The sequence below is a fragment of the Monopterus albus genome, unplaced genomic scaffold, assembly GCF_001952655.1.
Source record: "Monopterus albus unplaced genomic scaffold, M_albus_1.0 scaffold67.1, whole genome shotgun sequence".
NCBI classification, from domain to species: domain Eukaryota; kingdom Metazoa; phylum Chordata; class Actinopteri; order Synbranchiformes; family Synbranchidae; genus Monopterus; species Monopterus albus.
In genome coordinates, this window is record NW_018127947.1 from 456,812 (window position 1) to 470,819 (window position 14,008).

Genomic DNA, 14,008 nt, shown 5'->3' on the forward strand with positions numbered 1-14,008 from the left:
TTGTTTACTGGTGAAAGAAAATTTTTAACTTGAATTAAATATGGAATAGATCCAGTAACAAAGTTTATCTTGTGAGAACCAAGTGTGTTTGGCCAGCAGATGTCAGGAGTACAACACCTGTGCTCTGTCTGTGAACTGACATGAGAAACGCTGCACCACAGCATGTGCAAGCAAGCCACACAGCGTCAGATGTCAGGGTCTGCTTACTATCCCCATGTCGGCAAACCCTGACAGTGTAGGCTCAGGTGAAATGACAAACCTGGCTCAGTAACGCAAAAGAAGGATGAATTAGTGTAGCGCACTGAGTCACTCTAATCATCAATCTACATGTTCAGTTAATTGTGAGATTACCCAGGTCTGCAGAATCCCGCACAAACACAAAGCACTCCTTTATATTAACACATGTTGCATTTATTAAAAACGTTTTCTTCTTTTAGATTCTAGAAAACATTGTGGAGTGTCCACAGTGTTTCAGACACAGTCATCAAAATCAAGTCTTCATTTGCTTTGGGCATAAAAACATTACGTACTTTGGTTTCACTCTGCACAGGTACCTCTTGACTTGTACTGTACTGATTGTGTACCACGTAAAAACTCTAGTTCTAAACTCTGCAGCCATAGCAATACAAATAAAAACTTAAATTACAGCAGTGTTACTTTTCTGTCATGAGGATGAAGATGCATGAGGCTAGTTTCTTGACTTTTCCTTCATGTCAGTGATCATTTTTGAATATAGTCTTGTCAGTTTGTTAGGTACACCTTGCTAAAACTATTATTCTAAGTAGAAACAGCTCTCTGGTTAATGCAGTACATTTCAAAAGCAGAACAAGCCTCTGAAATGATCACACAGTTCAGTCTCTGAAACAGTTTGAACAAACTCATTTTGTTTCACCTAGGTGTACCTAATAAACTGCCTCCTCGGTGTACAGTATATACCAGTGTGAGCACAAAAGCGTAAAGCCAAAGAAATGTTTCTCCAGTACTTTAGACTCTGTGAATACCTAGCGGTTGTCTGCTGTCACCAGGTGTTTGCGCTGGTGTCCACTGGTTACAGTATCTACCTGGGTGTGGCGCGTGGTGACGGCAGTTTATCCACTTTGCACATGTACTGCAACGTGCTCAGTTTTAGCCTTTGCCAAAGCCTCAATTAGTGTGACACTGATATATGACACATTTGTGATCAAGTATGTGCATTCTGATGTGTTTGTGGGAGCATGTGTGCTATTTTTCTGTCTTTTTTTTATTGTTCTCATCACTGAGGTTGTCTGGAAACAGATTGGGGTTCTCAGCCAGCGTAGCACGGACCTTCTTCTTCTCCTTGAAGCGACCAGAGTGGGAGACCTTGACGTGGCGGCCCTTTGTGGCAGATTTATCTACTATCTTCTCCAGTCTGGCATTGAACTGGCTGTCCATATGGTCTGGAGGAGGATTGTTGCTCGAGTGTGCTTTGTTGCCGGTGTTACTGCTATGCTCAGCTGGGATCTCATAAAGGACCTTAGATTCAGATTTCTTCTTGCGTGAGAAGGTCAGCTTCCACCAGCTTTGCTCAGCCATGGCACCAACAGAGACTGCAGGACTGACCTGAAGAGGCCGAGCGCACAGACACACTGTTACTAACAAGAGTAACCTCTACACTTGGTGTTATCAGTTTAGTGCACATTAAACATTTACAATTAAACGGCAGTAGTTTGAGCAGGTTCTTCCTTGGCTGCTTCCTTATTACCTGTTGGTACAAAATTTATAACAGAGGCCACGTTGCCACCCTGGACTGTAGCCACATCTGAAGACAACAAGTCACGTCCTCTGTATAATTTAAACATGAATTTTTATTATACACAAATTACACATGATGGGTTTCAAAGAGTGATTTTGATATTTTTAAATTGAAATATGTTAGAGTAAATATTTTGGAGGTTTTTGAAACAGAAGGGAGGGAGATAAAATGCATGAAAATATTCTGTAAATGGACAGATAATCCAAAGAGCCCATTTCCAATTGACAAATGCTAAACTTTATAAAACGTGGCACAATTTACAAAACTGTTCAGCACGGTAGAAAAAATAATGAGATTGTATATCTCATCAAAATCAAATATAGGGACTTCTACACTCTGAAAAATGCAGCAAAATGTTTATTTTTAGTATGAAAGCCACATGGCTGATCACATTTAAACATTTTGACTTGACTACCTCTTCAGTGTGATCAACTAATACTGTTTCTATCAGTACAGGTGATAACACTAGTTAATCTAAACAGGGGCCAAGCCCAGTCATCTGCCCTGCGCTGAGAACAGTGAATAACATACATAAGTGACTAAATAATTAACTGACATAGCACATTAACCCACAGATTACATTTATACACTTAATATAAGTAAATAAATTCTCACCATCTGACCTGCAAACACCTTGCTGAGCCCACCTGACTATTGCCTAGAGCACAGTTTGAACAATATGTGTCTCCTCTAGCCTGGGGATGCCTTGGGGTCCCCCAGGAGGAGCTGGGAAATGTTGCTGCAAAGAGGGATGTCTGGATTACTTCACTGATCCTGGAATCCACCTGACCCCAGAAAAGCGACAGAATATGGATCGAAACCTGCTCGGTTTAATGTAGTATCCATTATTTTATTTCAAACTGAATGTGCTGAAGCAGGGAGCCTGAAGAACAACCCATTCTGAACATTGTGTTTTTAATGCAATGCCATTTTCTCATTGTTGATCAGCAGGTTGCCCTCATTCAAAATTACAAAGGACACTCTCTCCTGTACTGTGCACACCCATTCTCAGAAAAGCACACAGTTACTAGAGATGATTAGCTTTTATTCGTGGCACAGCTCCATGGTGTAACCTGACAGGGGAGGACACCTGACCCTCAGCTGATAAATTAATGAGCATCTGAACAGTATCCTCTGTCCCTCCCATGTGATTGGATATAAAGGCCAAACACAGAGGAAGCAGCTGCTCAGCAAGCTCAGACACTTGTTACGTATAATAAGGAAAGTTAGACTCTACTGTCAGAATCACTAAATAAGGACCTGGAGATTTTCTTCTTCTATAATTTCTAATTCTACTTCATATACTTTGCCACTGTGGTTTTGCTTCTTTTACTCAAGTAAAAAATCTCAAGAATTCTTTCAACACATCAGATCTAATACTACTTTTAAATGGTTTTCTTAGATTTTTGCACAGTTTATCTTTTCTTATTGCATTAAAAGATCATTGTAAATGCATTTAAGTCTAAAATAAATGTCAAAACTGTAAATGAGATATAAATAGTGTTTGGAAATAAATGTAGCTAATAAATCAGATTTATTGTCTTACAAATGCTGGCTTCTATTTTATGGCAGGAAGCAAAAAAACACACGCACACAAAAATCCTCCCTTCTGTGGTCATTTTATCACAAAGCACCTATGCAAATAAAGAGTCTGTACCCTTTGCAGAAACACTCATATTACTCTTATCTGGACCAGGCGATGTTTGGCACCTGGCACGAACACACAGTGCAAAGGTTCAAGAAAGACAGTGTTGGACACACCTGACCAGATTTTTGATTTAATGATGTGATAAGGCTTGAATATTTAAATTGTACTTTATCTTTCTGGATTTAATGTTGCTTCTTAGTCCAGTAATTAAACTTATTTTTCATCTGGCTGTGTACAGACACATGTAACACAGAGCTTTTATGAGTTCCCTGGTGCTGACTTGAGACAGCTTTTTAACTGAAGTACATAACTTTTTTTTTTAGCTGAATTCTGCGACATGGATGTGTTTGGTCTACACAAACAACAGGTTGCTCTATAATGCGTCACTTTCACACTGTGTTAACTAAGAGAACCGAGCAGTACAACATGCCCACATATTTCTTCTAGTATGCCATGTTTACCTTAGATGTGACCCTTGAGACAAAAAGCCCTGTTGACACATATGAGGCCCTCCATGGTTTTCTTTAATAAGTTACCATGTGTTCTGTTATATGGGAGTGAGCCTCAAAGCCTCAGAGATCACAGCAGGAAGGGAGTACCGTGGCCGCATTCGGAAATGACTAACCAGCTGCAAAGTTTGCCCACTAGCCAGAGACTGTGCAGCCCTCACGACTGAGCTGAAGGCTCATTAGATTCTCAGGTTTCATCCTTTGTTCCAGCTTCACTGTTCACCCATAACAGCAAAGTTGAATGAGCTGATGTAGAGCCCTTAGGTGTTCTTTTCCTGATGTTTATAATAATGATCAATTGCATTAGCTGAAGTGTCTGTAATGCTTTTGTTTGTTTTGTCTGGGCTTCGAGATTATGTAGCAAGTCACAGAAAGCTGAAGGCTGACATTTCTTTGAAATGTCAGGTGTACTTTTAATGGGGCATTATGTCAACAAGTCTTGTAAAGCTGCAATGACTTGATTGTTTACATCTTTAAATGCTTTTTAGTTCTTGTTTAGCTTAGCTTAATACCAGATATTGATTCCAACTCTTGATCTCTTATTATTTTATTTATTTATTTATGTGGTTATATGATTAATAATATATTCTATGAAACATAAGATAAAGGACCCATCACAATAAAGCAACCATCAAAAACACAGTTTACTATCAGGTAAGACAAAAAAGTATGAAAACCTCATATTCGAGAAGCAGCAGTACATCCTGAGAACAACAGAAATTATTCTTTGATTGTATTGTTTAAAATTTGATATATTTTACAAATAGACCAATAACAAACCAAACCTACACTTTTAATTGAGCTATTTTAGGCAATCTGTTGCCAAGCAACAAGAACTGTTTCTGCAACAGTTTATAACTTTCAGGTGCCCAAATGTGTTTTCTTACCTTGTGGATGGCGAGTTGGTTCAGGGAGATTTGCTCAGATGTGAAACTGCCCCATCATGCCTTCAGATTCTCTGACTCCTCTCTCTGTGGTTTTTATTCTTCTTCTCCTCAGGTGAGCATGCACAGGTGCAGCATCTCTACCTCTCTCTGTACGCTCCAGGCTAGCACACACCCTCCTGAAACACAAACACACACACACAAAGCCCGCCCAGCTAAGTGCACAAGTGAGCAAATGTTACAACCATGTGAGACCTTTCTTCCGGCTGGACGAGTGCACAGCAAAATCAGTCACAACAGGGTTAATGTGAGCTGCAAAGAAAACCCCTTTATCACTCTCCCATTAAAACCAAGTCTGTTTTAATGTGGAACTTGGACACAGAATAAAGTCATCTGTGTTCTCCTATACAGCTCTTAGTCATTAATTTAAGCTGGAGAGAAATATTTGAAAGATCATCTGAATGAGGTGAGGTCCTCTGATGTTTTGCATGAGCTGTGCAAAATCCCAGAAACTGACTGACTGCTTACTTTGCAAGTTTTATTGCCATTCAAATGACCTGATACTAGGTCAGAGAAAAGGCTGCACCGATCCATTTTCACTTCTGTCCAGCTTGGAGTTCATAAAACAATATAGTGTTGTATTAATACCAGTTGTGGAAGAAGTACTCAAATCCATTACTAAAGTAAAAGTAAATACCTTATTGTGAAACACCCCATTACAAAAGGTGTCCTGCATTCAGTATGTAAGGTAGAACAGGATTTTCTGCTAAATGCATAAAGTAACAAAAGTAAAAGTATTCCTTATGCAGAAATACCCCATTCCTTGAGTGTTATGCAATTATTAACACATTTTTGAATATTATGTTGTAATTTGTCATTGTTTAGCCAATGTTTGCTACATAAAACACAGTTGGTAAGTTTAATTAAAAGTGAAGCACTGCATCATATTTTATATGACCTCAATCTGAGAAGTAAATGTAGCTGTCAATGAAAGAAAAAAAGTATAAATGTCCCTCTGAAATATAGTGGATTAGAAGGTTGAGAAAATTAGTTTTAAAAATGATACACAAGATATCCTGATTTGATTGAATGATGTAAAGTACCTTAGGATTTTTACTCCACTACATCTTAGAGTAAAATATTGTACTTTTTACTCATACAATACTTTCCAGAGTAAGTGTTTACTTAGAAAGATAAGATTATAAAATAACGTTTTTAAAGATTAAACTGGTGCTAAGGTATAAAAAGAGCATACAGATTTCCATATCAGAACTGCTATTTTCTCTCCCATTAAACATCTCATGACCCCTCAGATTTATGTTGTGAACCTTTAGAGGTTCCTGACCACTAGCTTGGACACCACTGGACCAACCTAACTAACTTTATGTGAATTTGTTAAAACTAGCTCCACCTTGAGCAGATACAACAGTAAAATACCACTTACACATTAATAACATTGATACTACATTTTAGACTGAAGTTTGTGTTACTACAAATTATTATCGCAGAGATGTAGATAGTTAAAGGACCGCATCGCCTCCTACCGGCAGACTTTGTCACTGCACCACATCAGAGCCCCAATCAGCACTAGGTATCAACATAGTAAAACATGATTGGTTAGTTCTTTTACCAACGTAACATCACTGCTTTCTATTGGCTCTTCTTCTAGTAACGTGTCATAAACAGTGATCTCTGGATGGTAAAGAATATTCTTGGATATAGGTTAAACGTTTTAATCAAATCTACAATGAAGTCATAAAAATTTTTGACTCGCCTTTGTTTTTGTTAAAAGGTTAAAAGACAATGGAGGTAAGATGAAATAAAGTCTCTCTGACTCCGTATCAATACGCCTGCTAGCTAACGGTGGCTAGCTGTCCAAAATACACAGTCTCACAGCAGCAACGTTACAGAAAACAGTTTGTCATCTTTATTGTGCAGTGTTCCAGTGTAAATCTAGTAAAGATACAAGTCGCACAAGAATGTAACACGCTCACCCTGTGTTTGGTAACGTCAGCGTTACTGCTGCTAGACAGGAAAGTGTACATAACTAATGTTTTGACTGTTTTCTCGCTTGAACAGAATATTCAAGACGTTCCCATCGACATACAAACCAGCAAGCTTTTGGGTGAGAAAAAAAACACATTGTATTTATATATATATTTAAAAAAAATAAAATGAAGGGGCTGAATACTTCTGTAAAAGAGATTGGAGTCTTTAATTTTTCATGCATTTGCAGAAATGTCTAAAAGCATGTGTTCACTTTGTGATCGTGGGTTAGTGAGTGCAGATATGAATTGTAATCATTTGTATGTCCACAGACTGGCTGCTGGATCGACGGCATTGTAATCTGAAATGGCAGAGCGCAGTGAAAGTAATCAGAGAGAAGATCAATGCTGCCATTCAGGACATGCCAGAGAACGAGGAAATCAAGCAGCTCCTCTCAGGATCCTGTAGGTGCCTCTAATGTGCTTTTACAACATTTAAGTCACAGATCTAAGGATGCATTTTTCTGAAACACAAAACCTCGATGAAGCTAGGAAGTTGTTTATTAACGCTTCATTTTGAAGGTACTGTATTTCCAGAATCTTCAAAGCCTCAGTTATATCAGCTCTCTGCTGCTTTTCACTATTTAGTTTTAATTGACAATAAAACCTTTATATTTTTATCATACAAAGCAAATATGTTATTTGTTTTTGTTTATATTAATGTTACTTTCCACTACTATATTTCCCACATACTTTGTCCAACAACAAAATCTCTCTTTTTTGCTCTTGAGTTATAAGAAAAGTCCTTATTTGAAAACTATGTATCATACATTGCAGTTTTATTCTTCAGCTGTATCAGTATGTGGATTGTTTGGATATGGATTGAAATTATTAGCTTTCAACAAAATAGCTAAAAGACTATTTTTAAACAACTTATTTTGTTTGACTGGTAGACATTCACTACTTTCACTGCTTGAGGATCGTGGAGATACTGAAGAGAACAGAGGCTTCCTCCAAGAACATCTTTGGCAGATATTCATCTCAGAGGATGAAGGTGAGAGGAATCAAACAAGTTGCTGTCGTCACTGATAACAGGTCTGTCAGTCACAGTTTACAGTTAGTGTTTCAAACCATGTGCCATGTTCCTCTGCTCCTAAACCTCTAAAACTGCTAGCTACTACTTGAACAGTGGTTTGTTTCTCTTACAGGACTGGCAGGAGATTGTGGCCCTTTATGAGGCAGATAATGTCTATCTGGGTAAGTGTGATATAGAAACAAGGGAAACCCCCATATCTCTGAATTTTTCATAGTATGGCAACATTTGCATTCTCTGTTAATCTGTGTCCTGTCTTTTACAGGGTAGGAAGGCATTATTAATCATGTTGCTATATTACTGTTTGCAGAGCGTGTTGTCATTCTCTTGGAATCCAGAAAATCTAAAGCCATTTATCTCCTAAACTGAAGAAGGCATATTTTTTGTAGCTGCTGTTCAAGTTATTTCTGCATCATTAGCATAGAAACTGAATAATTGCGGGTTCAGAATTCTTGAATAATGAAAATGTGTTTGTGTGTCCCAGTGGAGGTGGCCAGCTTGCTGAGTCGCAACATAAGCTATGAAGGCCCGGCTCTGAGGAGGCAGCTGGCCAAAGCCCAGCAGCTGCAGCAGGAGCTGAGCAGGCGAGAAGTGGAGTGCCAGAGCTCAGCCGCAGACCTGAGGCAACGCTACTATGCTGCCTGTAAACAGTATGGCATCACAGTAAGTGTACGGTCACAGCCACCACAACATTAAACCTTACACTGATATTGTGCAGTGTTCAAAATGTGTAATATTAAACAGATGAACTGGCATGATGCATGTCCAGACTCTTGAAGCTATTCACCCTCCTGTTGCTCGACTGTCGTCATCTTCCAGGGAGAAAATGTGGCCCGTGAGCTTCAGGCTCTGGTGAAAGACTTACCAGCAGTTCTTGACGAAGTCGGGAAGGATGCAGCAAAGTTAGAGAAACACATCCAACTTTACACCGCTTTCACAAACTTTGTATGTGAATGGTGAGCACATAATCAAAACAGTCCACATTTATTCACACTGTCTTTTGCTCTGCATTTCTAACAGCTTTATTTTACTGGCTTGCACTGTGCAGCTCAGCCCTATAAGAAATAAAGGTTTGTACTTCATGGACTACCATTAATTTGGAAGGCCCAAACAGGTTTCCTATTGTATTATTTACTAGATTGATATAAATACATTTCTTAGTATATATACACACAATTCTAACAGAAGTGTAAATACTATGTGAAGCTTCTAGAACCAAAGAACAAAATACAGTAAAATAAACCAAAGTGTTTTATTTCACTGTCATTATTTGTAGGTCTGAGCCGGTCCTGCCCATGCTGACGTTTGCCCAGAAGAGAGGAAACACAACGTTTTATGAGTGGAGAACAGGGAAAGTCCCCACAGTTGTTGAGAGGCCAGTTGTGGAGGACGCACCTCCTGCCACAGCCACAGAGGACACGGTCAGTGTTACTGTCTCCATAGAAAGCATTCAACAGGGTCATATTACACATGAATACATCCAAAGTAAAAATGTCTTAAGCCAAACTCTTTTTTTTTTTTTTTTTTTTTTATTCATCTCTTCTTTTGTTATGTAGTTTCATTTTCTAAACTGAGGCCTAATTCAAATGAACATGGTTACTAATCAGATTTCACTGTCAGGATTTTTCTGCAATACACAGTTCAAACTGATTTTCCTCACCACTGTCATTTCTTTGATAAAACCTCTAATAAAAATCTTTGGTAAAACTTCCTTCAGATTGACTGGGGCGACTTTGGCAAAGCAACAGATACACAGGGTTTTAATTCTGGCATCACAGTTGAGGATGGTATAGACTGGGGGATCAGTCTGGAGCCAAACTCTGAGGTATGACACCGGAACATATCTGTGCTTTACTTTGTGTTCATCACAGTTAATGTCTATATATCCCAATAAATAAAGAACAGTCTCTACAAAAGGGTTATATTAACACCTAGTATACATACATAATATTAGTAAGAGATAGTTAGTGTATGAATGAAAGTAGTGGATGAATGGTTGAAGGTATATGCAGACTTTACAAAATTGACTTAAACATTGACAGTTCAGTTGTCTGCCAGAAAAGGTTTGGGAACCACTGCACTAACTTACAGTATTTGTCTCCCTCCACAGGACTCTGGTGCAGGCGGTATCGACTGGGGTGACAGTGAAGCAGCTCCCGCTGAATTTGAAATTGTAGATGCAGGCACAGACTGTATGTACTGTTTTATAATCGTTACCACATGCTCATCTGTTGAAATCAGTTTGCTAAAGATGAGTGTATGACCTTGTAGGTCCTGAGGGTGTGGCAAGGGGTGAGGATGCTTTGACTATACTGGAAAACTCTCAGTCACGCAGCCAGTTTATCGATGAGCTAATGGAGGTAAAGAATACAACCATGTAGTGTAAGATTACCTTTGGAAGACTGTGCTTCCATGTGATCTTTGTGTATAAGATAATGTCATCAGAACTGTGATCACAGCATACACGTTAGAGCTGCAACTAATAATAATTTATTATTGACAAAGCTACTTAATGTTGTAGTTGACCAGATAGTGCTAGAAAGGAGACAAAATGTTGGATTTCCATTCATCAGGCAGAATCAAATACAGCTCTGAATATATGATGTTCCTGTGTATCTGTTGGATGTCTAAATAAGAAACTGCTGTTAAGTTTGTCATATCAACATTACAGGGTTTTTATGTCAGGTTTTGGGTTTGCAGCTTGTTTCCACTGCCCCCACATGGTCAAAATCTGTTAATTTAGGCTTCACTCACATATTTTGGGTGCAAGTTCAGAAACAGTTATTACAAACCGCAAGGGCTATGGGTGTGGAATGAGTATTTGAATGACAGATTGGTGCATCTGACACAGAGAAGCGATGCTGGTTTGTTGTGTTTGTGCAGCTTGAAGTATTTCTGACCCAGCGCTTGAGTGAGATGGGAGAAGAGGGAGATGTGGTAGCTATGAGCCAGTTCCAGCTGGCCCCCTCTATCATACAAGGCCAGACCTGTGAGCATATCCGCGAGATGTTATCTGAGGTGCAGGACCTTCTGGGCCGACTCACCTCTGTCCGGATGCAGCATCTGTTTATGATCCAAGCCTCACCACGGTATGCTGCCATAACTGATGGATCTCAGTTGCATAAATTATTTTTACCTGCTTAATTTACACAGGATCTGATGTAACTGGAGCAACAGTCCATAAATCCAGCATGACAGTCTTTTACTTCTGAAATGTAACACATGCACCTTTTATCATAATTCTTTATCTGAAATGCGTGTGTTTAGGTATGTTGAACGTGTGTCAGAGGTGCTGAGACAGAAACTGAAGCAGGCAGACATTCTGGTGCTGAAAGGGACCACGATGGCTGAGAAAAGGCAGGAAGCCCTGAAGGAGCAGTCCCGACTGGAGCCTCGTGTTGACCTGCTGGCAGGATGCACCCGGGAGCTCCAGAAACTGGTAGCAAATTATTTTCTCCTGTTCCATTTGTTCACTAGGTTGGCGGTTTCTCAAGTCACTAGAAAGCCCAGATTGTGTGGCATTTTTGTCACCCTTTGGAGTTCAGTAATCATTAGGAAGCAAATTCTAGTTCTGTTAATACAGTATTTACTCAGATTAAAAGATTATACTGTAGATTAACTGAAAGGAATAAGGCTTATAATTAATATACATTACAGTAATGTGTATTTTTGCCATTATCTGACTGTCAACTGTCATTTTTTGCAGATTGAAGCTGACATTTCAAAGCGCTACCACAACAGGCCTGTCAACCTGATGGGGGTTAATATATAATGAGCTTCTCAGACAGTATTTTGTCATAATCTACAGAAACAAATAAAAGTGGTATTTAATTTAAAGTATTTTGTGTTCTTTACATTTTTTAGATTTAAACACATTTACATTTGCCATTTTACAAATCGTTTATATATCTGGCCACTTAATTAAGTACACCTGTACAATTGTATACAATTCAATGCAACACTTCCACCTTAACATCTGTGATTATGAAGCTCAAAATGTTTCAGTTTTTGGTGAAATTGTCCAAAATGTATAAATTCAATTATATATTTATTATTGACAAAAACAAATAACTTTAAGCACAGTTTATAGATTATATGTATGTACTTTTACTTAAGTACACCTTTAATACAATTTTTAACTTGCAATGACGTATTTTACATTGTTGTATCTGTAGGCAATTTAGGAATAACTAGTACATTACTATCTTGAGTGCTACTTCCAACACTGATTTTGGTAACTTGTTTGGAATAAATAAGTTCTATTGAAGAGGCAACGTTTTTGACTTTGAATACCTTTAAAAACTGGAACGTATTTGTATATTGTGTGAAACTTGTAAATTAGTGGGGGAATTTCAGTGAGGCGATGAACGCTTGCCACTAGAATGTTCTACGCATGCTCTGTGTGAAAGCGTGTTTTGGTGTCAAGCGGTGCTGCTATGCTAGCTGGGCCAGCTAGCAATTCTGCAAGTCATGGTGGGCCATTCAATGAGGAAAGGCAGGAGAAAGCTGTATCGGGCAGTACTGCGGAATTTTTAAAACCGGGTTTGAATACAGTTGATAGGTGACAGAGGACTTTAGGGGATGAAGACAGAGTCGTCACGCGTAAGTATTAATATCAAAAGGTTTTCAGTTAACGTTAATGCGTTACAAGCCGATACTTGGATCGTAGTGACTCACGGCATTAGCTAACGTTAGCGGACACACACATGAATAGGCAGTATTTGTGTGTGAATGCGTGAACACTGCAGTGTACATAGTTTAGCTTACTTTTCAAAGTAGTTGGATGCTCACGATTGTTAGCAGAAGATAGCTTACAAGGCTAGCACAGCGTAGCACGCCTTGAGTTCCAATAGTAGCTTTTCTTGAAGCCCCACCCTCATTGCATTTTTTATTGGCTGGCATTTGCTAGAGTCATGTGTCGTCGCCGCTGTTGAGCTCTGTGAATGGCTGAATAAACTATCAATCATCCTTTCACCACTTGTTGCCAGGGAGATTGTTTGATGCCACTAGAGGAAATATTTAGTAGAGGTACCTGACACCTTTTAGGATAAACAGAGATGCAAGTTAACTAGATAATATAGTACCATTTCATATTATTATTACTTTTTGATATGTATCGTTAACAAGGTGATCGTAAATGTGTAATAGCTGTAGCTGGCTCTCAACACAAGGTAGCTAATACCCTCAAAGCTAACTTCATAAGGACGAAGATAGACGCAGCTGAGCAGAGGAGGGAGGGGCCCTGTCTACCTAACGTTGTCGTTGGTGCGTGTGTTAGCCAGCCCAGCGAGCTTTCTCGACTCTCATTCACCTTCAGCAGCACCCACAAGAAGTATTTGACCTGGCTAGGGTGGGGTGATGCCTACTAAAGCTGTGTGTTCATCATCTGGTCTGCTAAATATCCAAGAATGAAAATGCATTGCGCTATACGAGCCGACATTATTTCTCTATTCTTGGGAGGATGAGTATTTGCAGTGGACTAGCAGCAAGTCCTGATTTTTTTCCTTTTCATTAGCATGTGTCTGGTGCAAATGTAGGTAGGTAAGACGTGTGTCTCAGAGCTGAAGGCAGTGGTTGTAATGTTGAACTACCATATTTTGCAGTGGAACAATCAAATGCCATTTCTCACTTTTGTCAGGAATGGGAAGATGAGAACTTTATGAAGAACAAAGCTTTGAACACAGACTGGACTGTCAGAAGTGGGAACCTCATCTTGGATCTTACACGCCTTTTGAATGTACAGAATCCTGTTGAAGACCCTCCCCTCACTGTCTTTAACTACTTTTTTATGTTGATGTATCTGTTTCCATCTTCTCGTGCTAGTACAGAAGTATTAATTCAAAATAGTAGGCCCTGTTTTTGTTTTTACTTTTTACTTTCAGTTTTTGTTCCTTTGTAAAGAAATGCTTTACCTGAAAAAGTACTTCACAGAGGGCCTGATTCAGTTCACCATCCTTCTGAGTCTCATTGGGGTGCGGGTGGACGTTGACACCTATCTAAACAATCAGCTGCCTCCACTGAGAGAGATCATCCTGGGCCCTAGCTCAGCCTACACCCAGACACAGTTTCACAATCTGCGCAACACGCTGGACGGCTATGGCATTCATCCAAAGAG

The 14,008-nt window shown here is 39.2% G+C and overlaps 3 protein-coding genes across 3 annotated transcripts in view; 2 read left to right on the forward strand and 1 right to left on the reverse strand.

The window, feature by feature from the left end:
* Positions 1–110: 110 nt before the first annotated feature.
* prr15lb (proline rich 15 like b) lies at positions 111–12,887 on the reverse strand. Its single transcript, XM_020604747.1, has 3 exons — positions 12,661–12,887; positions 4,819–4,994; positions 111–1,581 (listed from the first exon to the last, which is right to left on the reverse strand). The coding sequence occupies exon 3, from the start codon at positions 1,552–1,554 to the stop codon at positions 1,222–1,224; it is 333 nt and encodes a 110-aa protein (XP_020460403.1). The 5' UTR covers positions 1,555–1,581; positions 4,819–4,994; positions 12,661–12,887; the 3' UTR covers positions 111–1,221.
* cdk5rap3 (CDK5 regulatory subunit associated protein 3) lies at positions 6,454–11,733 on the forward strand. Its single transcript, XM_020604723.1, has 14 exons — positions 6,454–6,624; positions 6,895–6,940; positions 7,134–7,265; positions 7,754–7,854; positions 8,009–8,057; positions 8,378–8,556; positions 8,713–8,849; positions 9,170–9,314; positions 9,611–9,718; positions 10,004–10,085; positions 10,165–10,253; positions 10,777–10,982; positions 11,161–11,332; positions 11,600–11,733. Exons 1-14 carry the CDS (start codon positions 6,619–6,621, stop codon positions 11,663–11,665), a joined length of 1,518 nt encoding a protein of 505 aa, XP_020460379.1. The 5' UTR covers positions 6,454–6,618; the 3' UTR covers positions 11,666–11,733.
* A 128-nt stretch (positions 12,888–13,015) lies between the features above and the next one.
* Positions 13,016–14,008, forward strand: part of nfe2l1b (nfe2 like bZIP transcription factor 1b) — a 7,568-nt gene continuing 6,575 nt past the window's right edge. The window contains 3 exon segments of the mRNA XM_020604709.1: positions 13,016–13,430; positions 13,532–14,005; positions 14,007–14,008. The exon segment at positions 14,007–14,008 is cut by the window's right edge and continues 299 nt beyond it. Coding sequence (XP_020460365.1) covers positions 13,797–14,005; positions 14,007–14,008 — 211 coding nt within the window. The 5' untranslated portion in view covers positions 13,016–13,430; positions 13,532–13,796.